The 27,187-nt window shown below is 44.7% G+C and overlaps 1 protein-coding gene across 1 annotated transcript; it reads right to left on the bottom strand.

Annotated features, from left to right (window-relative positions):
- Window positions 1–752: 752 nt before the first annotated feature.
- Window positions 753–27,073, bottom strand: MGST3 (microsomal glutathione S-transferase 3). Its single transcript, XM_012745300.3, has 6 exons — window positions 26,948–27,073; window positions 5,438–5,561; window positions 4,354–4,427; window positions 3,366–3,423; window positions 1,736–1,808; window positions 753–1,009 (listed from the first exon to the last, which is right to left on the bottom strand). The coding sequence occupies exons 2-6, from the start codon at window positions 5,552–5,554 to the stop codon at window positions 873–875; spliced, it is 459 nt and encodes a 152-aa protein (XP_012600754.1). The 5' UTR covers window positions 5,555–5,561; window positions 26,948–27,073; the 3' UTR covers window positions 753–872.
- Between the last annotated feature and the right edge of the window lie 114 nt (window positions 27,074–27,187).

The raw sequence follows: 27,187 nt of genomic DNA, 5'->3' as shown, positions 1-27,187 counted from the left end.
AGACAGAGTCTCATTCTGTCGCCCCAGCTAGAGTGCAGGGGCATAATAATAGCTCACTGAAATCTCAAACTCCTGTGCTCAAGTGATCCTCCTGGCTTGGCCTCCAAGTAGCTGGAACTATAGGTGCGTACCACCATATCTGGCTAATTTTTCTATCTTTTCTAGAATTGGGGTCCTGCTCTTGCTCAGGCTGCTTTTGAACTCCTGGCCTCAAACAATCCTCCCACCCTGGCTTCCTAAAGTGCTAGAATTATAGGTGTGAGCCACCCTGCCTGGTGCACATTAGTTTTTGGAGCTACTATCTCACTCTGCCAACTTTCATTGTTTTCTAAATCAACAAAAACCTTTTAAATCCTCCTCATTTTTATATATGCAATCAAATCTTTGTATCCAAATGTTACGTTTCATCTTCTTAAATTAAGCCTATTGCTTCCATTATTAAACAATAGAAACAATCTCCAATGGAGAGTTTTAAAAAAATGCTTACTGTTATCCTAAGTATTAGTTGCAAGTGATAATATTATATCCTAACTAGATCTAAAAGGTTTTCCTTAATTTTTCACCACTATGGCACAATTATGAACATGTTACACCACAATCAGACACTTTCTCGTCTTCACATACTACATAAGCATCCCCTGGCAAGGTGAGGGGAGGTACTTACTACTTGTGTCTCCTCTCTCACCTAGCAGGAACATGCTACTGATTTTAGATGGAGACCCAAAAAGAAATGAATGATACGAGTCAGGAGGTTTAGGTATGAGGCTGATGCCAGATTTAGTTTTTATTATATTTAGAAAAAAAAAAATGTAACTGGAAATAATGGTAAGTCTTTCAAAATGAATTAAGAGTTTTTAAACCCCTACAATTCTTTAATGGCAGCATTTGGACCCACCGCCCAGGCCAGTTTTAACCCAACCAAGATGCTGGAAAGCAGAGCACACAGTTGTTCCCATCAAGCCAAGGAGAGCGATGGACCCCAGGGCTCCTCGACTCCGCTTGCTGGGTTCTGAAAAATAAGCAAGAGCAGAAGTTAGCAGGAATGGTCCAGAATTGATGATGCTCGCAACATCCAGGAGCTATTCTATCAATCATGGCATCCGGGGTTGCACATGAGACAACCTGGCTTCATGAGGTTAACCAGCCCTCAGCCTGAAGTCACGTACTTCCTGACAACTTCAGATACTAAAGCTGTCGGTAAGGGACACCAAGTAACGTGTCCCAGTAGTACTGGTTGGACTTTAGAAAATTATGGGATAATAACTGCATCAATACATTTGCTCTAGGATTTTTAGCAGTATTTCCCTCTTTTTCAAAGGAGGAAATATAGCCAAAAATGTCTTTTTCCCTTCTTTCTCAGGTACACCATTTGCAGTAGCAGTTAGGCTCTGGAATCAGATTGTGTGGGTTTGAATCCTGGTTTAGTAGCACACACTTAGTAGCTATGTGACCTAGACCAATAATGTGTCCATGCCTCAGTTTCCTCATCTATAAAATGGGATATCTATATCACAGAATTGTTGTGAGGTTAAATAGCATATGCAAAGTTCTTAGAATAGCAATTGGCACAAATAAAATGTTCAATGAAAATGAGTTTTGTTACTATTGAAAGGTTAGTTAAGAAAAAGAGAAGATAATAGATCTTTTTAATACCCTTTTTCTTAAAGCCCTAAGAGGAAAAATATAGTAGCATAGGATTTTAATTTTAATTGTGTTTCCTTGTGCATGTACTTACCTCCCGTGTAATAGCCATAAGCATAAAGAACTCGTCCAACAATCCAGGCCAAGCCCAAGCCAGAAACTATACGCTAAGATAAAAGGGCTATGTTAGTATTTACATTAAAGAAACAGGCAAACCTTTATTAACACCTAGGGTTGATTACACAATGTGTCAGCAAAAATTAACAATTTCATGGATTTGCTAAACTACTCCCCACCAAAATTAGGTAGAATTAAGTTATTTGTTTCAGTCAAGACAATCGAAGATCTGTGGTTCCTCTATGAACAGCTCATGGAGCCATGGGATGAGCACTGGCTTCCTAGATAGGTGGGACACAGGGAGCTCCCGGCTCGCCCTGGCATCTTGGGGGAACTTGTGCTGGAGCATAAGAGAAGGACAGGCAGGCCTGGGGTCTCAGGGTTAGCCAGAAGAGGAAACTGTCCCAAAGGCATGGCTAGAGGAAAAGCCCCGTTGTCTCAAATGGGCCTTGGAGCTTGAGACTAGAGCTTGAGACTGACTGAAAAACCCCAGCTGCTGTGCACACAACGTCTCCAGTGAAGCCACCCACCGGCAGGGCTGTGAGCAGGCAGTGCTGCAGGCTGCACCAAGGTGGGGCTCCACGGGACAGAGCGGGAGAGTGTATCATGTTGTGAACCCCAGAATGTGTGGTCTTGGAGGGAAAAGCCTCCCTGTTCCCAACGCCTTTGAGAAGAAAGTCAAAACTTATGTAAGGTGAAAAATCCTTCCCTCTGGGCACCATGCTAGAGTGGCCCCTTTGGCCAAAAGGAGTAAGGGGAGAACAAAGAAGAGAGAATGTGAGAGAGGGCCACTTTCCCTAGTGCCTGTCCCATTTAGCAGTGCTACCACCCAGTAGGCTACTGCATCAGGGTTTTTGTATGGGTTGATTTGGGATAAAGTTAAATATCAACAGGAGCAGTGGCCTCCTCACTGCTCACCAAACGGACCAGCCAGGCGCTGGCCTCCCTCTGGGCTGTTTATGCCTGGATGTCTGGAGACATGTGCAGCACCTGTTCCCTCACCTCCTTTGCTAAACTGTCACCTTCCCAGCAAGGCCCTCCTCCCTGGCCAGCCTGTTCAGAACTGTCCCTGCTCCACAGTCCCTTTCCACCTTCCCTGCTTTGTTTTCTTCCATGCACTCACCGGCATCTAACACACTACATAATTTGCCTGTGTTGCCTTTCCTCTGTGACCTCAACTCAAAGGTAAGCTTTAGGAAACCAGGTGTCTTTGCTGGTTCTGTTCACGGCCAGAACCTTGGGTGGTGAGTATATGTTTGTTGCATGAATGAATGAACATGGCAAATGAAGACTCTCCTGGATATGAAACCTTTAAAATCAGACAGACCTGGGTTCAAATTCTCATACTTCTACTCTGTACCTATTTGACCTTGTGCAGGTTAAATAGTATCCAAGAGACTTTTTCTTATCTGCAAAAAAAAAAAAAAAGAGGGGGGAAACCCCAGCTACTTTAAAGAACTTTTTGTAAAAAATAATTGAATAAAATCCTGTTAAATGCATGGTGCCTAGACACTGATGTTCATTAAATGTTAATTTCCTTCTTCCTTCCCTGATGAGAGCTCAGTAAACTAAATCCAAATAGGTAAACATTCTGTGGCAAAACTTACCGGGTGGTAAACCCCTCCAACAGCTAGAAAAAATAAGAAGGGCGGATACACTTCCAACCTGGAACAGACAGAAAGAAACTTTTTAAAAAGTGCCCCATTTAAGTTTGCCTATGTAGAACCAAGAGTCCTTTACATTCTCACTTGCCAAGTTAGAAACTTGAGAGCAAAAATAAATATTGATGGAGGGAGAAGCCCTGGTCGCTAATATCCACCTTCTTCTGCTTTGCATGGGGTTAGAGGTAACTCAGAACATGCTGAGTGAAAGGACCTCACATCCAATAAACTGAAGAGGAAGGTCTTGGTGAATTATAGTGGATTTCCTTACAGAATCCAAAACTTCTTTGTTCCCTAGGGCTGGGAGATCCAACCTTAATTTAAATGGGACATGCTTCAAATACTGTACAGGGTAATGCAACATTAAAGACATTAAAAAAAAAAAAAGATTATCTAGGCCGGGCGTAGTGGCTCACGCCTGTAATCCTAGCACTCTGGGAGGCTGAGAAGGGTGGATTGCTCAAGGTCAGGAGTTCGAAACCAGCCTGAGTGAGACCCTGCCTCTACTAAAAATAGAAAGAAACTAATTGATCAACTAAAAATATATATAGAAAAAATTAGCCGGGCATGGTGGCACATGCCTGTAGTCCCAGCTGCTTGGGAGGCTAAGGCAGCAGGATCGCTTGAGCCTAAGAGATTGGGGTTGCTGTGAGCTAGGCTGACGCCACAGCACTCACTCTAGCCTGGGCAACAAAGCGAGACTCTGTCTCAAAAAAAAAAAGAAAAGAAAAAGATTATCCGGAAATCCCCACTATTCTAACAACTCTTAAGTTTGCTTAATATTCGATCTGTCCCCATACATAATTTTTAACGAGGTACCCATGATTGTCAACATCACTATGCTCAGCAAATACAGAGCACTAAGGGACAGGGTGTTGGACAGAAAACACCCACTCTGCACATGTCTTTGGTGCCCTGCAGGGCTGACACTCACGTGTTCTGGTGAGCTCTCTGGATGCAGTTGAAGATGTGTCCATTTTCAGGGTCTGTGCTGTACATGGTAGGATACTGTCAAACAAGGCACATGTTGATTAAATGATCAAGAGTACCATTCAGTGTTGAAAGTTAAAATTAACCTTAAAAACAGTATATCCCAAAGTATCACTTACACTCTTAACAGATGGTCATTCTATTTCTGCTTAAATATTTACAGTGACAAGGGTCTCAATTCTCAGAAGCAGATTCAATGTTTTTAGAAAATATCCAGTAATAAGAGTGTATGTCTGTGTTGTAGTTGTACAAGGTAGAGGCAGCCCGTGCCAAACTCAGTGCTTTTCATTGATGTTATGTATCAATGGTAGCTTTCAGATGAATTACAAAGACACCGTAGGGAAATAGCTCTTTCCCAAGAGTCATCAAATACCACATTCTTTTAAGATTTCCCTAATGGAAGAACAGAAATTGACTGTGTGATCATTTTAATGGAAGCATCCATTAGAAGGTGAAAAAAAATAAAAAATAAAAAGGAAGAAACTAGATATGAAAACTTAAAAAAGCTCTCTCTAGTGAGGGAGTTTAATTATAAGTTGCTAAACAGAAATAGACATTTAAAATTGCTCTCACCAGGGACAACCTTAGTAATCATCCCTTCTAGATCAGCTAGAACTGAAGGAAGTTATTTAATAGACCACCTTCCTATGTCCAAGTCCAGGCTAACCTCAGCACCACATGCTTCTTTTCTACTCGGAAAACAGGAAAGCCACCTCAAGACATCATTTTTAAAGTGGCACACCAGGAAACAACGTCACCATTTAATCCTCTGTAGAAAATATAGTAACAAAGCTTCTCAGCAAACAGCTCCAGCCAAAAACCTGCTGTTCTAACCCCAGCATACCCCCAGCAGGGCCCCATAGTTCTTGCCTCTTTCCTTCCAGAAAGGAGCAGAATTTCTAATAGACACAGCCCCGAAACTGCCACTTCCCACCACTAGCTCCTCACCTCTCCCTCCTTGACTAAAGACAAGTTCTTGGATGAGCCCCGCACAAGCCTACAAAAGCACCAGCTTGGGTTCCACTTACCTCCACCTTGTACTTCTTGCGGGCCTTGGCGACATTGATGGCTAGGTGACCCACCATTACAAAGCTGGCAGCACCGGTTAGAAGCACGAAGCCGTATTCCTTAGAGAGGACGGCCATCCTGGCGCTGTGGAAGAAAGAACACCGCGTTGGGACACGACCCCCGCACAGTGGGCATCACAGGGTCTGAGGTCTTAGGGAGTGTGACGATTTATTACATACAGACCAAATGCATACATGCTGATCGAAAGGGCGTGAGTCAATCTGACGTTTCTTTCCTTCTTTTTTCTTTTTTTTGAGACAGAGTCTCGCTCTGTTGCCCAGGCTAGAGTGAGTGCCGTGGCGTCAGCCTAGCTCACAGCAACCTCAAACTCCTGGGCTCAAGAGATCCTGCTGCCTCAGCCTCCCGAGTAGCTGGGACTATAGGCATGCGCCACCATGCCCAGTTCATTTTTTCGATATATATTAGTTGGCCAATTAATTTCTTTCTATTTACAGTAGAGACGGGGGTCTCGATCTTGCTCAGGCTGGTTTCGAACTCCTGACCTCGAGCAATCCGCCCGCCTCAGCCTCCCAGAATGCCACCGTGCCCGGCCAAATCTGACGCCTGCAGAATCCAGGCATGAGCCACCGTGCCCGGCCAAATCTGACGTTTCTAAGAGGTCATTCGTGATACTACCATGTATCATATAACAGAATTTAAAAATTATTCACGTATGCAGTATGCACACAGAAAAGTACGTATTCATATATTGTATTTCCTCTTTTTGTGCCTGGGTTATCTTGATCAACATTATAAGATTTATCTACACCATTGCAATAGTCACTGTTGTAGAGCGACACAGCCCCTAAAAATCACATTTTTGAAAAAATATTTAACGCAACAACATGCTAAAGCATACATTGTTACACGGATAAAGAGAGAGAGGGAGAGTGGGGGAGGAGGGAAAAACAGAGGAAGAGGTGGGGGAGAGGAAAGAGAAAAACAGAATCCAAAACAGCATACACACAGTGATTCCAAGTTTCCTGCCTGAGACACTATAAAAGCAGGAACCTTAGGGCCTCCCTTTGATCCTGGGCACGTGCTGGGAACAGCAGCAGAAATCTCACCCAGGTAGGGCCAGGCCCCACTCGAGGGCTTTGAAAGCAGAGCATGGCTCCTGGGCTTACTTAGGATGCTTTGGGCAGCTCCTGGGAACTTAGGTTGCTCATCAAATCATCACTTCGAAATTTAGCCCCATGAAGTGTTCTGATATCTAGGACTCATTTTGATCCAAATACATAGATCTTATGCATTTTACCCCCTGAAATGATATATGCAAATATAGCAAAATGTTAATCGTAGATGCTAGGCGGTAGCTATATGGATGTTCAATGTGCAATTCTTTTCAACTTTTCTGTATGCTTGAAAATTTTCATAATGACATGTCTGGAGAAAAAGCTAACCCTAGCTCATTTTCCAGTATGAAGTAATTTCTGCTATTTAAGCTACTGTCCTGATCCCCTAGAGGAAAGGAGAGAGAAGGAAGCGAAGAGAGTAGGCATCAAAGTGAGCCACATTTGGCAGGGGGGAGGAAGCCCAACGACCTCACAGGCTCCCCAGCGCCACCCCTCCAACCTCTGAGCTTCGATCAACAGATGGAAGAAGGGTCAGAGCGTGGCAGGACCGAAGGAGCAGCTACCATGCTTGGAGAGACCTCTCACAGACTGCCTGTCGTGCACAAGGCCAACACAAGTCAGCAGCTTCGGTGTGTGTTCAGCTTTAAAATTACCATCCCTGGTAACCGTCTGGCTTCAGTCTCTCCTGTAAACCTCGGGGCGTTACCTCACTCCAAAGTGTGCCCAGTCATCTTCATAAACAAACTAACAAGATGGTCAGTCCTATCCCTATTTTCCAAAGAATGCCTGGAGGTTAAGTACTATCCCCAAGGTCTAAACCACAAAGTAACAAGAGCTGGGATTCAGATTCAGATTCCTTTAGTTCCAACGACCCCTTTCAGTCCCACTTGAATATTTAGAGCCAAACTGACGGGGTATTCTCAGAGCATCTTTCTCAAAATGCAATCTGGGGTTGGCGAGCAGCTCAGCTCCTTAAAAGTAAGTTTCTCTTAGCTCAGAAAAATAACATTCGGGGACTAAATCCTAAAAATTTCCCCCCTTCCTACCAGCTTTCACAATAATTTTCATCAGTTCCCTCTCGAAATTCGTCACCCTGAGCTGCTCTCTGAGTGCACCCACATCCCTCCTCAGAGGGGAGGGGACACAGAGACACACACTGGAGAGGGCTGGCCCCCGGCTCAGCCCAGAACTGCTCTGGTCAGCGGGCCCCACCCATCTGCAGATGGCAGAGTGTTTGGCTGCCCTCCAAGCTTCCCTGTCCTCATTCTCTTCCTACATTTAGAAAATCAGCATGAGGAGGAAGCGATAGTAGTCATTAAAACAAAACTTTCGTGTGAATTCTGAACACCTCTTTAAAATAAAAATGACTCAGCTTTCTAGCCTATCCTTAAAGTTCGACACATTTGGGCCAACCGGGCCACTGAAAATGCAGCCGCAGCAGGGCGCGGTGGCTCACGCCTGTAATCCTAGCACTCTAGGAAGCCGAGGCGGGTGGATTGCTTGAGGTCAGGAGTTCGAAACCAGCCTGAGCAAGAGCAAGACCCCCGTCTCTACTATAAATAGAAAGAAATTAATTGGCCACCTAATATATATAGAAAAAAAAATCAGCCAGGCATGGTGGCGCATGCCTGTAGTCCCAGCTACTCGGGAGGCTGAGGCAGGAGGATTGCTTGAGCCCAGGAGTTTGAGGTTGCTGTGAGCTAGGCTGACGCCATGGCACTCACTCTAGCCTGGGCAACAAGGTGAGACTCTGTCTCAAAAAAAAAAAAAAAAAATGCAGCTGCCTCTAACTCTCTCAGAGCTGCCTGTTCAAGGAGAATAAAATTAAGCATGTTTGCATTAGGTCAAAGTCTGTAAGCCAAGAGAGTCTGCTTCCTTCCAGACCCTAACCTTTGGACGGCTCCCGGACTCCCTGGCTGGGTGTGGATTACCTTATGTTGGTGCAGCACTTTTCAGCTCCCTTTTAAACTTCACAAAAATCCTAGTAGCTCCATTTTACAGAAAAGGAAATGGAGGCTCAAGGAGATGAGGGCAGAGCTAAGAACAAGGCAGGCTTTAGAATTCTTCCCCAAAACAAGTCAGGCACAGTGGTTCACGCCTGTAACTCCAGCAATTTGGGAGGCCAAGGTGGGAAGATCACTTGAAGCCAGGAGTTCAAGACCAGCCTGAGCAACATGGCAAGCTCTCTCCTTTATAAAAAGTAGAAAAATTAGCTAGGTGTGATGGTACATGCCTATAGTCCCAGCTACTCAGGAGGCTGAGGCAGGATTACTTGAGCCTAGGAGTTTGAGGGTCCAGTGAGTTATAATGAGGCTTACTGTACCCCAGCCTGGGCAACAGAGTAAGACTCAAAAAAAAAACCACCAAAAAACAAAAAAAGGAATTCCTGTTACAAACACTTCAGCTAGTCCAGGTAACACATTAGAACTTGGTAGCTTCTTCATTGACCTGTTTTTCTGATTTGTCAGGGGTTGGGGTGGGTAGGTGGCAAGACAGAGAAGCGCCTCTCGAGTAGATGTCTCTGTTGCAGGCAAGAAACACTCTGGAAAGCAACTGATCTACAATCTACAATTAGAATCTACAATTAGAAATTAATATTTGCTCCTGAGCTCCTCTTTCAAGGTATATGTGCAATCTACAAGGTTAAACCTGTTAGGCATTCGCACCTTAGTGGAAGTTACCCCCCTCATGCTTTGTTAAGGTGGTGTGTGCGTGCTGAGTAGGAATCTGGACCGGGGCAGGCAGGGCCAGAACACTAAGTACCTTCGAAGGGCAAATTCGCAGGAAGATGGACCCACAGTCTGACTCTAGAGTGGATGGTTTGCAGAAGACACATAATCAGTCACAGGGACAGTGGGAGTGCACAGGGCAGTAGCGTGCCTGCTCTCCCTGCGGGGGACACACCTGCATAGGTGCAGGAGCAATGACTGCAGAGCTGCCTGAGAGAAGAACTCTCCTAGACATCTCCTTGCACTCCTACCAAGTGAGGAGTCCTGCTTCATACGCCGTAACAGCCTGTACTTGAAACAGAAAGAGCGGCCAATTATAACAGCTGCTAAGCTTCCATGAGGGAGGGACCATATCTGTCTGGCATCTCCCATGCCAAGCAGAGTGCATGCTCATAGATGCTTGCGGAATAAATGATTCAGCTGCAACACCAGGTGGCTGCCACGTGCCTCTGAGATAATGTCCACCATCTGGCACGGTGTCTGGTATAAGGTATGCACCTAACCAATTTGAGTTTCCTTTGCTTCCTTCAAAAGTATCTGTTGAAACCATGGAAGAAGCTGGCTGTATCAATTACTTAAGAAAGAGGAGTTTAGAACACAGAGAAAAGCTATCATCATAGCTGCTAAATCCAATGGGGAATGAAAAATGGTTAAGGTTTGTCTTTTAAGGAAAGAATCAGCTTAATTAAAAAAAAAATTTTATCTAGCTGGGCATGGTGGCGCATGCCTATAGTCCCAGCTACTTGGGAGGCTGAGGCAGGAGGATTGCTTGAGCCCAGGAGTTTGAGGTTGCTGTGAGCTAGGCTGATGCCACGGCATTCTAGCCCAGGCAACAGAGTGAGACTCTGTCTCAAAACAAAACAAAGCAAAACAAAATAAAAACAAACAAAAACTTTATCATTTGCCAAGCTCTTATTTTCTGAGGCTTTCTTATTCACTCACTGACTCACCTAGGGCAACTTCCAGTCCTACAAGCTCCATTCATGAAAAGAACCCTATAAAGGTGTAGCATTTTTAAAGTCTTTTTTTTTTGAGACAGAGTCTCACTCTGTTGCCCAAGCTCGAGTGCCGTGGCATCAGCCTAGCTCACAGCAACCTCAATCTCCTGGGCTCAGGAGATTCCTTCTTCCTCAGCCTCCCGAGTAGCTGGGACTACAGGCATGCGCCACCATGCCTGGCTAATTTTTTCTATATATTTTTAGTTGGCCAATTAATTTCTTTCTATTTTGAGTACAGACGGGGTCTCGCTCTTGCTCAGGCTGGTTTCGAACTCCTGACCTTGAGCAATCCGCCCACCTCGGCCTCCCAGAGTGCTAGGATTACAGATGTGAGCCACCGCGCCCAGCCTTTAAAATCTTTTAGGCTGTATTTTTACCATAACTTGTTCAGACATATTTAGATACACAACTACTTACCATTGTGTTACAATTGCCTATTGTATTCAGTACCGTAACATGTTGTAAGGTTTGTAGCCTGGGAGCAATAGGCTCTCCCATACAGCCTAGGTGTGCAGTGGGTTCTACCACCTAGGTTTGTGTAAGTACAAAGTCGTCTGATGCATTTCTCATCCGTCCCACACGAGAAAGAGACGGCCTCTGAGAGTGGCCTTTGTGTGCCTGGGTGTGCGCTGGGAAGGAACAGCAGCTCAGCTCACAGGGGCCACACCCAGGCGGCCACAGCCGCACCCTGGGTTGTGCCAGCCCCAGGGGCAGCAGATAGCTCTCATGGACAGGCTGAAGGAACTGATAGCTGGAACTGATAGCCGCTCTCTGGCATGAGCACTCATTTGAACTGCATACCGCACTTTGCTGATTGTAACCTGCTCTGTGTCTCCAGCAACCCTTTCATGGACCCAACAAGATAAGGTTCTGCAGAGCGAGAACTTTGCCCTGAACTTTGTTTTCTACATGGTATTAGACACACAGTGCACAGTTCAAAAGTCCTTCCTGAGCTGATCTTCCGAAACAGGTGAAGATTACTTTGCAATTCATTTGGTTATATGACAGCGCTTGTTAATCATCATGCAGTTTTGTGGGTTAGGCAAAAAAGCAGCTGTATAAATTACAATCTGTGAGTTGAAACCCTCTACCACATATAGTCATGCACCATACAATGACATTTCCATCAATGAAGGACTGCATATATGATAGTAGTCCCATAAGATTTTAATGAGGCTGAAATTTCCTATCGCCTAGTGACACCGTAGCACAGTGCATTACTCATGCATTTTTGGTGACACTCGTGTAGACAAAGCTACTGCCCTGACAGTCCTATAAAGGTATAGCACATACAATTATGTACAGTACATAATACTTGGTAATACACTATGTTACTGGTTCATGCATTAATATTTACTATACCATATTTTTTATCCTTATTTGAGAGTGTATTCCTTCTACTTATAACAATAACAAAAAAGTTAACTGTAAAACAGCCTCAGGCAGGCCCTTGAGGAGGCATTCCAGAAGGCATTGTTATCCTAGGAGATGACAGCTCCATGTGTGTTACTGCCCCTGAAGACCTTCCAGTGGGACAAGATGTGGAGGTGGAAGACAGTGATATTGATGATCCTGACCCTGTGTAGGCCTAGGCTAATGTGTGTGCTCATGTCTTAGTTTTTAATAAAAAAGTTTAAAAAGTAAAAAATAAAGTGTTTTGTTTTTTTTTGAGACAGAGTCTCACTCTGTTGCCCAAGCTAGATGCCATGGTGTCAGCAGCCTAGCTCACAGCAACCTCAAACTCCTGAGCTCAGGTGATCCTTCTGCCTCAGCCTCCTGAGTAGCTGGAACTACAGGCATGCACCACCATGCCCGGCTAATTTTTTCTATATTTTTTTAGTTGGCCAATTAATTTCTTTCTATTTTTAGTAGAGACGGGGTCTCGCTCTTACTCAGGCTGGTTTCGTGCTCCTGACCTTGAGCAATCCACCTGCCTCGGCCTCCCAGAGTGCTAAGATTATAGGCGTGAGCCACTGCGCCCAGCCTAAAAATAAAGTTTTGAATAATAGAAAAAAGCTTATAGGATAAGGATGTAAAGAAAGAAGATATTTTTGTGGAGTAAAGGTGTGTTTTAAGGTAAGTGTTGCTATAAAAGAGAAAAGTTAAAAAAATTAACAAATCTATAAAGTAAAAAGGTTACAGGCAGCTAAGCTTAATTTATTATTGAACAAAGAAAAATGTTTTTTTTGTTTTTTTTTTTGAGACAGAGTCTCGCTTGTTGCCCAGGCTAGAGTGAGTGCCGTGGCGTCAGCCTAGCTCACAGCAACCTCAAACTCCTGGGCTCAAGCAATCCTGCTGCCTCAGCCTCCCGAGTAGCTGGGACTACAGGCATGCGCCACCATGCCCGGCTAATTTTATATATATATTAGTTGGCCAATTAATTTCTTTCTATTTATAGTAGAGACGGGGTCTCGCTCTTGCTCAGGCTGGTTTCGTGCTCCTGACCTTGAGCAATCCACCTGCCTCGGCCTCCCAGAGTGCTAAGATTATAGGCGTGAGCCACCGCGCCCAGCTAGAAAAATGTTTTAAAATAAATTTAGTGTAGTCTAAGTGTACAGTGTTCACAAAGTCTACAGTAATGTCCTAGGCCTTCATATTCACTCACCACTCACTGACTCACCCAGGGCAACTTCCAGTCCTGTAAGCTCCATTCATGAAACATGTCCTATAAAGGTGTACCATTTTTTAAATCTTTTATACTGTATTTTTACCATAACTTGTTCAGACATGTTTAGAGACACAACTACCTACCATTGTGTTACAATTGCCTGCTGTATTCAGTACCGTAACATGTTGTAAGGTTTGTAGCTTAGAAGCAATAGGGTATCCCATATAGCCTAGGTGTGTAGTAGGCTCTACCATCTAGGTTTGTGTAAGTATAAAATCGTAATGCATTTCTCAGAATGTACCCCCATCCTTAAATTATGCACGGCTGTACTTAAAAGTACCTAGTTTGCACTATTACACACTGTTGGGGAAGTATAAAATAGAACCATCTGGAAGACAGCTTGTCGACAGCTAATATTCTTTACAATGTTCATACCCTTTGGCTCATAAATTCTATCAGAAATCTATCCTGAGATAATATTCCAAATGCAAGCAAATGTGGTTCAAAGACATTTACTTCAGCACCATTTATAATAGCGAAAACAGAAATAGTAGAGATGTCAAAGAGCAGAGGGCCAGTTATATAAATATAACACAACTGTAAAATAGAATACTATACAAAAAAATAGTGTATATAAAAATTAAAGATGTTAAAACAGGCTTAACATACAGCATAGTAAATGGAGAAATAGAAAACAAAGTATATATGCATTATAATTTTAGTTTTCTCAATAATAAAAATACTAAGGAATTTAAAACATCTCTAAAGACCAAATAAGAAAAAAAAACCACAATAATAATAATAATAAAAAAAATACTAAGGAAGGGCCGGGTGCGGTGGCTCAGTCCTATAATCCTAGCACTCTGGGAGGCTGAGGCGGGCAGATTGCTCGAGGTCAGGAGTTCGAGACCAGCCTTAGCAACAGTGAGACCCTGTCTCTACTATAAATAGAAATAAATTAATTGGCCAACTAATATATATAGAAAAAATTAGCCGGGCATGGTGGCACATGCCTGTAGTCCCAGCTACTTGGGAGGCTAAGGCAGGAGGATCGCTTGAGCCCAGGAGATTGAGGTTGCTGTGAGCTAGGCTGACGCCACGGCACTCACTCTAGCCTGGGCAACAAGGCGAGACTCTGTCTCAAAAAAAAAAAAAAAAAATACTAAGGAAGAACATAACAAAATCATAAGCAAAGTTATTTCTAGATGGCTGGATGACAGGTCTCCCTTTGTACTTTTCTATAATTTCTAAAATGAGCAAATATATATTTTAAAAAGTTATCTAAAAAGTGGCCTGACAGTAATTAGTAATTGAGAAGACAGAGGAACTGGCAGTCATGTTATATGGAAGCAAAGGGTCAGACCTGACTTCTGGCTCAAGTCCTGTCACTCATCTGCCATGTGCAGCACACGAGACAGCTCTGCAGCTAAGAGTGCAGTCTTGGAATCAAGATTGTCTGGCTTCCGGACCTGGTTCTCCCACATCCTAGTTAAGTGCCCCTGGGAAAATTACTCGACATCTTTTCAGCAGCCTCAGTTTCCTCATTTGTTACATGGAGCGAAGGATGGTACCTACCCCACCCAAAAGGCTGTTGTAAGGATTAAATGGAGACACTGTCCATACACATCCATCGTGATGCCTGACACATAGTAAGTACTCAAAAAATATTACACATTATTAGGTTACATTGCACACGGCAGTGCTTTGTTCACTATCACTCACCTGATTCAATTACAAAAGGTTTGACTAAATGATACTGAATATACATTTTACTGTCTCTTTTTTTTTTTTTCTTCAGACAGAGTCTCGCTTTAATGTCCAGGCTAGAGTGAGTGCCGTGGCGTCAGCCTAGCTCACAGCAACCTCAAACTCCTGGGCTCAAGCGATCCTCCTGCCTCAGCCTCCCGAGTAGCTGGGACTACAGGCACGCGCTACCATGCCCGGCTAATTTTTTCTATATATATTAGTTGGCCAATTAATTTCTTTCTATTTTTAGTAGAGACGGGGTCTCGCTCTTGCTCAGGCTGGTTTTGAACTCCTGACCTCGAGCAATCCGCCCGCCTCGGCCTCCCAGAGTGCTAGGATTACAGGCGTGAGCCACCGCGCCCGGCCTGAATATACATTTTAGAATTTAAAGTTGCCATTTTAAAATAGCAAAGCTTAGAACTGCACATATCCCCCTCCTTTTCTGAACTCTCAGTAGCTAGCCACATTAAAATATATCACGTGACAAGTCGGAGCGTTCAGGAGGAAGTGCTGAGATGGGCAGGCCGCAGTCATTCAGACCCTCACCGCAGCCAGACACTGCCGTCACCGCACCAGGTAGCCGTGCATTCACCTGCTAATTCGAGTTTACGGAGTGCCCACGTTCTAGCAGGGGACAGCGGCAAATAAGTAAACAATTACCCAATTCCAGATTTTTCCCTTCGTAGCAATGATCAGAAGCTGGGGACAACGGAACAAAACAAACTAAACAGGTTGGGGAAAGGGAGAAATAAGACAGAAAAGTTTCCGTTCCACCTTATTGGCAATCGCAGAGGTAGCTGCTCCTACCTCTGTTTCTGTTTCTTGGCAGTTTTAAGTCAAAATATTTCAGCTGAGAGAACATTAAATCGAAGAGTAGAGAACATTAAACCAGAGGGTTAAAAGGAACTTGAATCATCTATGTCGGTTTTTTTTTTTTAAATTAGAAAATTCTTGTCACTCATTTAAGAGTAGAGATCCTTTTGGAAAGTTTTTTTTAGCCCTAGTGGACCTGAATGGGAAATCTACAGGAAAAGAGACAGAGGGAATCTGGGAGTCAGACCTGTGTTCACATGCTGCCTCGGCTCGCTCTGAAACAGTATCTAATGTCTCTACGAAAAGGGGGGAGATTCTACTTAGTTCACAGGGTGGTTTGGGGAATTAAATGAGATAAACTAGATACATACCTGGTGTGAACATGTAATAAGTGGCTCGAATGTGAAGACATACTGCAAATGCTGGTTAAGTGCACATATCTGGCCACCTAAGCAGTTCCTAAATGAGGAGATTGATCTTTCTACAAATCAGTAATGTGTGCTTTGACTTAGACATTGGTTCTGATGCTTTTTCAAATGATTCAAATTTGGCAAATGGCTGATCTACTTAGATTGTAAAAGGGTGTTGTTAGATTATGGACAGCATAATCGATCGAAGAACACTTAATTCACTTATTGGACCACAACATATAAAGTGCTTACTACTACATGCCAGGTGCTGCTTAGGTGTGGGGCACGCAGCAGGGAGCGAGAAGGGTCTCTGCCCTCAAGGCATTGCTAAGAGGGACAGGAGGCTGCCAACAAGCACACAAACAAAGCAACTCTAGAGGGTGGTGACTCTTCTGGGGAAAATGCAAGGCACTGGTGCAGAGAGACTGGGCGGGCGCTATTCTATCAGGATCACCCAGAAGATCCCTCGCTGTGGCAGCATCCACACTGACACATGAATGAGGAAGAAAGAGCCACACAACATTCTGGGGAAAAGAAACTCCAATCAGAGGGATCGGCAAGTGTGAAGGCGTGGTGAGGAAAAGCCTGGCACATTCAAGGGACAGGAAGGTTGGCCTGTGTGGCTGTACCACTGCAAAGGGTGGGACGGTAGGAAGCAACTTAAGAGAGACAGATGCAGGTGATGAGGTTACAGGCCACGCAGAGGTTAATAGTGACTGCTTCTCCTTCCAGGAGCTAAGATGAGAGGCTTAGAGGAGGGAAAAGTGTGAGATCGTAGAGTCAGCAGAGGAAGTACAACTACCCAAAGGGAAAGGTGTGTGACCAGACATGCACCACCCTTAACCCAGACAGCCCTCTGCCTGGGCTCAACTCTCAGTCCACTCCTAGCATGCCAGTAGCTTTCCCTAAATTTCAGGGTAGGAAGAGACCCAGAACAGTACAGACCCTAAAGGCAAGGGAAGAACTGACCCCTCTCTGCCAAGATGCACGAACAGACCCAGAATATGATCCTAGCTTTGGGGAGAGGACCCTCTAACAGCCAGGTTTTAGGGGAGTGGTAGAAGGTGGACGGAAGCTCATGTGCTGAGGGTTAAGAAACAAACGGGCTGTGAGGCCATACATCTGGGAGGCGGGCAGTCCCCCCTCCCAAATCTGCTCACACTGTCCGCCTGTCATCACTGCCCAGGGCAGGCATTTACAGGGCCTCTGCGAAGCTTTAACTCCTGACCAACCCTCACCGACCACAGGCTCTGCCCTGGAGTACCTGCACCTTTGCTTCCCACTGCTCAGTTAGTACTAGAACGCTGAGCAGTGAATATGGGGTACATCTCCAAATGGGCTGTATGCTCTTTGAGGACAGAGAGTATGTCTCCTACTTATATTTTTTATAGTAACTTGCATGAAGACAAACTCAATAGAGGGCAATTCTAATTGTAGCTCTGTGGTTCTCAAACTTCATTGGCATCAAAAGCACCTGGTGGGTTTGTTAAAGCACACCCTGCTGCCAGAGTTTCTGACAGTTTTAGGTGGGGCCTGAGAATTTCCTTTTTTTTTTTTTTTTGCTCACATGATGAGGAAAAAAATTTCATTTCTAACAAGTTCTTAGGGGGTACTGATGATTCTGGTCAGGGGCTGCATTTTAAGAACCACTGTTCTGTGCAAAAACAGTGGGAGATGGTGATTTTACTGGTGCAAGATGGTGATTTTATCTGATTCAAAACCAAAGATAGGCTTATCTTGGTGATCTATATTCCACCAAATCCTTGGAAGCTCCCGAGGTGCTCTTCTCCTGTACCAGCCCGAGAACAGAACGGGGCTGATGAGATCAGAGGTTGTTGGGCAGAGCGCGCGCTTCACAGCTAAGCCCTTCACAATTGCTCACTAAGAGTGTGCCCACCAGAAGACGATTTCTTCTTTCAGCTGTGACAGAGGCCCCAAAACAAAACCAACCAAATAGGTACGACAGCTTGGAGTCTCCTGAGACTTTATCTTGTGAGCCTAACCTGTGACAGCCACTGGGTTCCCAGATTTCTCTTTGTGGTCACGGTCACTCACCAGACCAGATTTTATCAGTACTGAAATGACTTACAGGATCCCCATCCCTCAAAGGAGATGCTCATTATGCTACAGGATGACCTCTGGGGACCAGCACTTCTAATCCCACGGATCAGGTGTGCCTCGAACTCTCAACAGTCAGCAACGTGACTTCAAGTGAAAGGCCTATTTAAGGGTTCAGTGGGACCCCCAACTAACTTCTCACAGAATTTTTCATCCTATCTGGCAGAAACAGCAAAATGGGAAATATTTAATAATATCACTGCTACATATTTAACCAGGCACGGTAACAGAGTTTAGATAAACTAATACTTCATTCTCACAACCCTGTATTAGTTACTATTCCTTCTTCTACAGATGAGGAAACTGAGGCAAACAGGAGTTCAGTAATTTGCCTAAGGTCATGCAGCTGGTCTGAATGTAGGGAGACTGACACCACTGTTCATGCTCTTTGCAACTAAAGCACATTACTGAGTTTGCCCTTACCCAGGAGTTAAACGATCTCTTTCTCCAGCATGGGGAGCAATAAAGAGAAGGACCTCTGCAGTGTTCTGGTCAAGGGCAGCACTGCTACACCCTTCGCTGCTACACCCTGCTCTGCTACACCCTGCTCTGCTACACCCTGCACCGCTACACCCTGCTCTGCTACACCCTGCACTGCTACACCCTGCTCTGCTACACCCTGCACTGCTACACCCTGCACTGCTACACCCTGCACTGCTACACCCTGCACCACTATACCTTGCACTGCTACACTCTGTTCTGCTACGCCCTGCACTGCTACACCCTGCACTGCTACACCCTGCTCTGCTATACCCTGCACTGCTACACCCTGCTCTGCTACACCCTGCACTGCTACACCCTGCACTGCTACACCCTGCACCACTATACCTTGCACTGCTACACTCTGTTCTGCTACGCCCTGCACTGCTACACCCTGCTCTGCTACACCCTGCTCTGCTACACCCTGCTCTGCTACACCCTGCACTGCTACACCCTGCACTGCTATATCTTGCACTGCTACACCCTTCTCTGCTACACCCTGCTCTGCTACACCCTGTACTGCTACGCCCTTGGCTTCTGCTCCAGGAACAAACAGAAACAGAGCCAGGGCACAAGGGAGAGGGGGAGCTAGATCCAGGATCTTTGGAATACTTTATATATAGGATCATGCCATCAGCACAGAAAGACAGTTTTACTTCTTCACTTTGAATGTGAATGCCTTTTATTTTACTTTTTTTCTTGATTCATTGCCCTGGCTAGAAACCAATGCAGAGCCAACAGAAGTGGCAGAGTGGACATCCTTGCCTTATTCCCCATACTGGGGGTGGGGGGGACATTCAGTCTTTCACCATTAAATATGTTAGTGGTAGGTTTTCACAGATGTCCCTTTTGAAAATACATTAGAAACCTAATTATTTCTATAATATTTTAAAAACACAGTAGCACTTCTACTTGCAACTTTTAAATTTATCAATGTATTACTTGCCAAGTATATATATATATATTTTGAGGACATCTCAGGTTGGAGGAAGAAAAGTAGGAACTGTATTTTGAAGCAGGTCGGGTACGGCACTTGGGGGCAGCAGAAGAGCCCCAGGCCACAGTGGGTTTCTAGGGGAGGAGTCATGCCCTGGTAACCAGCAGGACCATGAGGTCTGCAGGTGGATGGAACAGCACTCAGGGCAACAACTCTTCAGCGTAGGTGGAGTCAGTGGATGCCTAGTGGGTTTTAAGTAAGCTACAAGGCACCATTGCCCAAGTCTCGCTTTAGGAGTGATCAAATTGGGCTTAAAATGAAGCAATGTTGGTCTAACCCCTACAATGTATACTACATTCCAGGACTTGAGTTAGCAACAGAGAGTTTCATTATGATATTTGGCCAAGGTACCTATCTCCAGAAATTTTACTGACAAGAGTCTCCTGGGAACATAACTATTCCAGTGCCAAAGCTTTGCTCAACCTCTCCTTTAATTCCTGCTTCCGCCACCATTCATCTTATCTCGCTGGAGCAGGGTTCCTTTGGCAGGAGGAAGGCTTACCCAGAAAGCCTCTGTAACTTCATTCAGTGGAACACTCCCAGGGTAAAATTCGCCTTCACTATTTACACAAGTCCCTCCTGGCTGCCCAGCAGAATCTCCCCAGGGCACCACCAGCATTGCTCAAATGGAGCAAAAGGCAGGCTTTATGGATCTGGGCACTTGTCACGATAATTTATCACTTCTGAGTCATGCCCTTACACCACCTTATCTTTTACTAAATGACTAGTTTTTTTTTTTTTTTTTTTTTTGAGACAGAGTCTCACTTTGTTACCCAGGCTAGAGTGAGTGCCGTGGTGTCAGCCTAGCTCACAGCAACCTCAAACTCCTGGGCTCAAGCCATCCTCCTGCCTCAGCCTCCCAAGTAGCTGGGACTACAGGCATGCGCCACCATGCCCGGCTAATTTTTTCTATATATATGAGTTGGCCAACTAATTTCTTTCTATTTATAGTAGAGACGGGGTCTCGCTCTTGCTCAGGCTGGTTTTGAACTCCTGACCTTGAGCAATCCACCCGCCTCGGCCTCCCAGAGAGCTAGGATTACAGGCGTGAGCCACCGCGCCCGCCTTTTTTGTTGTTTTTTTTTTTAAAGACAGAGTCTCACTGTGTTGCCCGGGCTAGAGTGCAGTGGCATCAGCCTAGCTCACAGCAACCTCAAACTCCTGGGCTCAAGTGATCCTCCTGCCTCAGCCTCCTGAGTAGCTGGGACTACAGGCATGCACCACCATGCCTGGCTAATTTTATATATATACATATATATATATGTATATTTTTAGTTGTCCAGCTAATTTCTTTCTATGTTTTTAGTAGAGACAGGGTCTCACTCTTGCTCAGGCTGGTCTCGAACTCCTGAGCTCAAATGATCCGCCCGCATCAGCCTCCCAGAGTGCTAAGATTACAGGCATGAGCCACCAAACCCAGCCCTAAATGACAATTATCAGACTTGTAAGAGAGAGATTTTGCCTTTAAGCTCTCCTTTTGCTCTCAAACAAGTCAAGTCCAGCTTGGACAATGGTAACCCCTTCTTCCAGCTGTGATATTGTTCTCCTCAAATTGTAAGGCAATTTCTCAACTGCTTTTTTTTTTTTTTTTTAATGCATTCAGGAATGGCACAATGACAAAGCATTCACAGATCAACTTGGAGCCATTCCCCAATGTTTCATTAAAATCTTTATTTGGCTGCCTGTGCTATTAATTCAATCTTCCCTGCAGAGTGTATCTTATTTTAAGTGGCAAAATCCAACATTTTAATGAGAGTAACATGCAAGGATAGTAATTTAAAGGGCTAGTCTAAGCATACTAAATGGACCTGAGTCCCAAACACTGGAGAGCAGCTCAGACAACTCTAAAGTCGTGCTGGCAGTTCATCTGGCTCACTTAAAGCTCCCCAAATATCTGCCCAGCCTCGCTTCTGCCTCCAGATATTTTCACAAAGAAATAGGCCTCAAAATTACCTTCAGACAGAGCAGCTGACCCTCCTGAGCCCATAGAAAGCTCAATGGAGACATGAAAGAGCCTGGAGGGAAGTCACACAAAAGCAATCCTCTTGATCCTTACACAATGTATATCTGTATCAAAACATCACATTGTGCCCCGTAAATATGTCCAATTATGCTGTTTCAATTAAAAACAAAATAAAACCTAAAAAAAAGTAATTCTCTGTTTCTGTGAGAGGAGAGAAAAAGGAGAGACGGGATTTCTTTGGTTCAGACTACATTTTTAAAAATGCTTTAAACACATGATCAATCTGTTTGAGTGTCAAACTTTCAAATGACTGACAGATTTGAAAGACATTTAAGAGAAGGAATAAAAAACCCAGGTGATGAAAAGTAACTGTTCTCCCACAGTTTTGTACTGCCTATTCAGTAGATAGTGCTCCATGGGCTAAAAATGAAGTTAGTTGAATAGAAATCATTTTATTTATGGAATTTATTATATATATATAATATATATATATATACATTTATTGAATTTAATTCAAGTGAGGCAAATGGCAGAAGGCAGGTCATAAAGTAGATCTTTCCTACTACTTCATATTCTTCAATTCCTCATCAGTGTTGCTAGTAGCATATTTGGAAAGTAGAAGCTAACTATAAATTAGGAGGATGAAAGATCTGTCCCTTTAAGAGACAACTGTGTTATAATCCAAATATATTTAGCTGAATAGTTAAATGGCCATAGGTTGGCCATATAAAATATTCAAGTTTCAGATTTTTTTTTAAAGAGGTGGGGGTCTTGCTGTGCTGTCCAAGCTGGTCTCCAACTCCTGGCCTCAGGTGATCCTCTTGTCTAGGCCTCCCAAAGTGCTGGGATTATAGGCATGAGCCACCATGCCTGGAGTCGGATGTTTTTATTCCAACACTTTGGTGAATTGTTAGTTCTGAAAACAATTGCTGAATACATTACTGCACTGGCTGGCAGTGGAGGAGGGAAGATCAGCGTGATGCTCAAGTCCAAGTGAATGGTTCTTGGTTATAGGGGACAGGCTTGTACTCACATGAACTCTACTAAGGCCAAATCAACAAAATCTCTGCTCTTTTCTTCTCTGGAGTCTGATTTTATATGATAAGACACTAAACACACATGCCTGAATAGAGCTGAATCTTCCCTGGGAAAAACTGGTAATTCTGCTCTCCAGGAATCTAAAAACACTAGATTTGTAACAAGACAGAACAAATCTCAGGTTCCTCTACTGGTGTGATGACAAATTTCCCCAAAGAGATTCTCCATGCATAAGGCTCCCTGAGTGAGAGTCCTCTGATATCTAATCTAGAAGCTTTTAGCTTAGCTAAACCCTCTGGGGCTGAGAGTCCCAGGGGACATGGTCTCAAGGACAGCCCTCAGGATATCCCCCATGGTCTGAAGCCAACAACTTCAGAGAGCAAGGGAAAGAATGGGGAGAAGCCGTGGGACACAAAAGGAAACAAAACCCAAAACACATAATGCATTAAACGAAACTGATTTGATGACATAAATTGTAGGACAAAGCATTTTACCTAAATAGAATGCTTGCCTCACGTCTATGTCTACCGCCTTCTTCAGTATTTTCTCGAAATGATTCCTTCCCTTATTTATCCTTTACTAAAGGCCATGCACCTCTCGAGGTATAGGACGACAGTGGTGACCAAGACTGACAAAGGAAGGTCCTGACCCTCCAGAACACATGGTCAAGTGTGTATGTCTAGGGGCAACAACATGGGAGGACCATAGAACAGGAGGGTAACAGGTTGGGGTAACGGCTCTGAAGGACATAAACAGTGATGTGTGAGAGAGAACACAGGGAAAGGAAACAGCAAGTGCAGAGACTGGAGACAGGAAAAGGCTTGACTTGCATGAGGAAGAGAAAAGAGACCAGTGTGTCTGAAGGGTGATGATAACAGACTAGAGGAAGAGTAATAGGAGAAATCGATTATTATTAATACTTATTATTAGTATGCATATTGTTTAGTATGGGTCAAACCCTGTTTGTTCTAAGCAGTTCATTGACATTAATTCATCTAAATCCTCACTGCATTCCTGTTATTAATTCCATTTTACAGATGAGGAAGCTGAGCATCAGAGACGTTAAGTAGGGCCAGGCGCGGGGTGGCTCACGCCTGTAATCCTAGCACTCTGGGAGGCTGAGGTGGGGGGATCGTTTGAGCTCAGGAGTTCAAGACCAGCCTGAGCAAGAGCAAAACCCTGTCTCTACTAAAAATAGAAAGATATTAGCTGGACAACTAAAAATACATAGAAAAAAAAATTAGCTGGGCATGGTGGCACATGCCTGTAGTCCCAGCTACTTGGGAGGCTGAGGCAGGAGGATCACTTGAGCCCAGGAGTTTGAGGTTGCTGTGAGATAGGCTGATGCCACTGCACTCTAGCCTGGACAACAGAGTGAGACTCTGTCTCAAAAAAAAAAAAAAAAAAAAAGAAAGAAAGAAAAAAGAAAAGAGAGAGGTTAAGTAATCTGCCCAAAGTCACACAGCAACCACAGAGCAAAGACCAATTCCCACATTCTGGGAAGTCTGGCTCCAGAGTCCATGCTCTGACCCTTGGCTATACTGCCTCTCAGTAAGGTTGAAGAGCATGTTTGGCCACACCTGACATCTCTGAATCATTACCACCTCCCCAGACCCTCTCCTGAGCATAAAATATATTAATAAGAAGAGAGAGCTAATAGCTAACTTTGAGTCAGTGACTGATTAAAGTCTGAGATGTTTCTAATTGAAAGAGGAAAAAAAATTTGGGAAACACCCCCCCAAAATTTCTTTTCTTTTTAAGGAATGTCAGCACTGCAGTATGATAAATGTAGAGATTACAGGATGGAAAAAAATATCCTCCAATCTTTTAGGACATACAGGTTTGCAAGGAACAAAGAAAGACAGAAATTGGTACTTCCTTTTTTATATCTTAAGTCCCACATACCTGTCCCTTAACTGGGATTACACAGCAATCTAGAATCATAGGGAAACTAAGCTATGACTTCTAACAAGAGGAAAAAAAATCTCGAATGAGTCACAGTGACACTACTTGGATTTTCCATCACAAGAAATGCAAGCAGACGGTAGTTAATTCTTACCAGCTGCTGAATCCCTGCTAGAGTACCAGCCATTCCAAAAGAAGGAACCACCTAGGCTGCTAGTTTTTGCCTGAAACAGGGGTTTGACCTTTTCATGCCTGTCTGTACCGAGAATGAAGCTGTAGCACAATCATTCACATCTCTTAAGCTGGAGAAATAAAATATCACTTTTTTTTTTTTTTTTTTTTTTTTAGTGGATGAAGGCACCAAAATTTTAGCACCCAAGTTCCAGTTACAGAGCAGGTCAACTCTAAAAAGAACTCAGAGGGTGGTTACAGGAGGACCTATGATTCCAAATGCTGAAATCCTTAAAGGTATTTGCAAATATGTTTAAAAGATTAAATGTTGCCTCATTACCACTTTTCTCCCCACAAAGACAAGGTAAGAGAGAGTGAGGGAAACTCAGTCAGGAATTTTATTTTACATAGCTATAATCCACCTGATGCTAGCTGCTTCGTTCTTCTTGTCCAGGCAGATGACATGTTCATAAGCAGCATTGATAAATTCAATTGCAAAAACAGTAGGAGTATACCCTTCTAAGCATATATTGCTTTAAAATGCTAAATGGTTCATGACCAATTGTGGTCAGCAGTGGTGTTCTGAATACAGATTCAGAATATTTAAGTATAAATGTAGGAAACAATATGTTTAAATACAGCTAGATGTGCAGAAGGCACTAAATTACGTTTGACAGGTTGACTTGACATCTACCTCATTTCAGACTGCTCTGGGGGCTCTTCAGCATTTGTCTGGAAAAATACATGTATGCTCCTTCTCTGTCCTAACCTCCAGGTGAGGAGCTTTCCTTTCAGGATTGTGTCTCCTCAGAACTCTACGCCAGCGGGAAGAAGTCTAGATAAAGTGGAAGACTACCTTTCTCCAGTTCTGTTCCTTAATACAGCAGTCCCCAACATTTCTGGCACCATGGACTGGTTTCATGGAAGACAATTTTTCCACGGAGGGTAGGGACGGCAGAGCTGGTCCCTAACAGACTGGTGCCTGGGTGTTGGGGACCTCAGCTTCACTCTAATGAGGCTTCTAGAGCACAGTTTCTATGGCTGGCCATGTTTCCTTTTCGTTATATATATAGTAACACTGGTTCAAAAAAAAAAAAATCACTTGACAAAGTTTTCTATTTCTGTAACATTGTGTCAGGAGGGAAGCCTAACAAAATATCTTCCCAGGGGTGAAAGTATTTGTCTGGATTTTAGATGTTGGTTTTAACTCTGTTTAAATTTAACTCCTGTGAGAATAGACATTCTCTGTCTCCTGACTCAGATAAGATATTCTTTGAACCCACTGAAATAAAAACTCAGCCTGTGACTCTGACGGATAATTTTGGCTGCTTCCCAGAGACTGCAGGTTCCAGGTGATGTACTGATTTCCCAAGAGAAGCCCTTGCTCCAGCTCCCACCCGCGAGGAATCTAAAATCTGCAGCAACTCGGCATGGCCACGCCTCGGCCCACAGCACATACATCTGCAGAGCAGGAAGCGGCCTTCCCCTCGAGGACACCTTTCTCCAGTAAAGGCACTAAGATTTCAGCTCCTGTCCTACCCACCCTCGCCTCTGCTTTTCTTTACCTCCTTTCCCATACTCGTCCCGACGCTACAATGTCGCCTGTGAACTTGTGACTCCCAAGGAAAGAATGAGCAGAAGCCGCAACTTGAAGGAATGACTCAGTAAGGAGTCTCCGACGTCTTCCACCGCCCTGCAGCTGCCCCACCGCTGCGGCCCTGGGCCTCCCTGCTGCTGTCACACCAGATAAGCTGGGACATTTTCTGAAATCCCAGGAAGGACATGAAATGAAGATTCTCCCACCCCCACAGAGGTGGCTCCTGCTCTAAGGCAGCGGTAGGAAACGATCCACTTAACAAGTTCCAATACAAATGGGCAAACGTTTCTATGAGGCTGGAGGAAAACAAACACAATTCCCTAGGGGCTCTCCAACGCTCCCTGGCAACACGTCCACATCCGGAGCGCTCGCAGGCCACTTTCGAAACCAGAGTCACCGACCAGGCCTGCACAGCCAGCTCCCCCTGCAGTGCCCCGCTCGCCCATCCCCTGCACCAGAGCTGCAGCCGGCGAGGTCCGGCCAGAAAGAGGGAGCCCCAGGACTGCACAGCCGGGAAAGAGGAAGAGAGGAAAGAAAGGGATTGAGGAGGGGTTGACCTTGAGAATCTCCCTGAGTTATAGATAACGAGGCCCAGGCTCGCTCAGACGCCCCAAACCCAGGGAGAGAGGATACAGGGCAGACGGAGGGCAAAGAGGATGGAAAACGCAGAACTTTAATCTACTGATGGGGGTGGGGGTGCTAGAAAGAGAGCGAGTCCCTCTTCATCTCGGGGTAGCGGAGATATCGACAGTGCCCAGAGCAGAAGCTGGAGTGTCCCCGAAGGGTCAGTGCCCTTGCTGCCCGCAGGTGCTGGCACTCACCTGGATCACCTTCGCGCGGCTGATGCAGGTTCGGACCGAAGCTGCGCGGCGCGGAGTGGGTGCCGCGCCCTCTGCCTGGGGCGGGGCGGGGCCTGGAGCAAGCCACGCCCCCGCCTGGGGCAGCGCACGGCCACGCCCCCAAGTTGGGGCTCCAGGCGCAGAGTCACGCTTTAAAGTTTGCCAACTCCGGGCTGTTCGGGAGGCGGACACTGAATTTTCTTCCTGCCCTTGGTGATCCAT

This window comes from Microcebus murinus, chromosome 2, assembly GCF_040939455.1.
Source record: "Microcebus murinus isolate Inina chromosome 2, M.murinus_Inina_mat1.0, whole genome shotgun sequence".
Lineage (NCBI taxonomy): Eukaryota > Metazoa > Chordata > Mammalia > Primates > Cheirogaleidae > Microcebus > Microcebus murinus.
The sequence above is the reverse complement of the archived record's forward strand: the minus strand, read 5'-3'. Positions and strand labels throughout refer to the sequence as shown.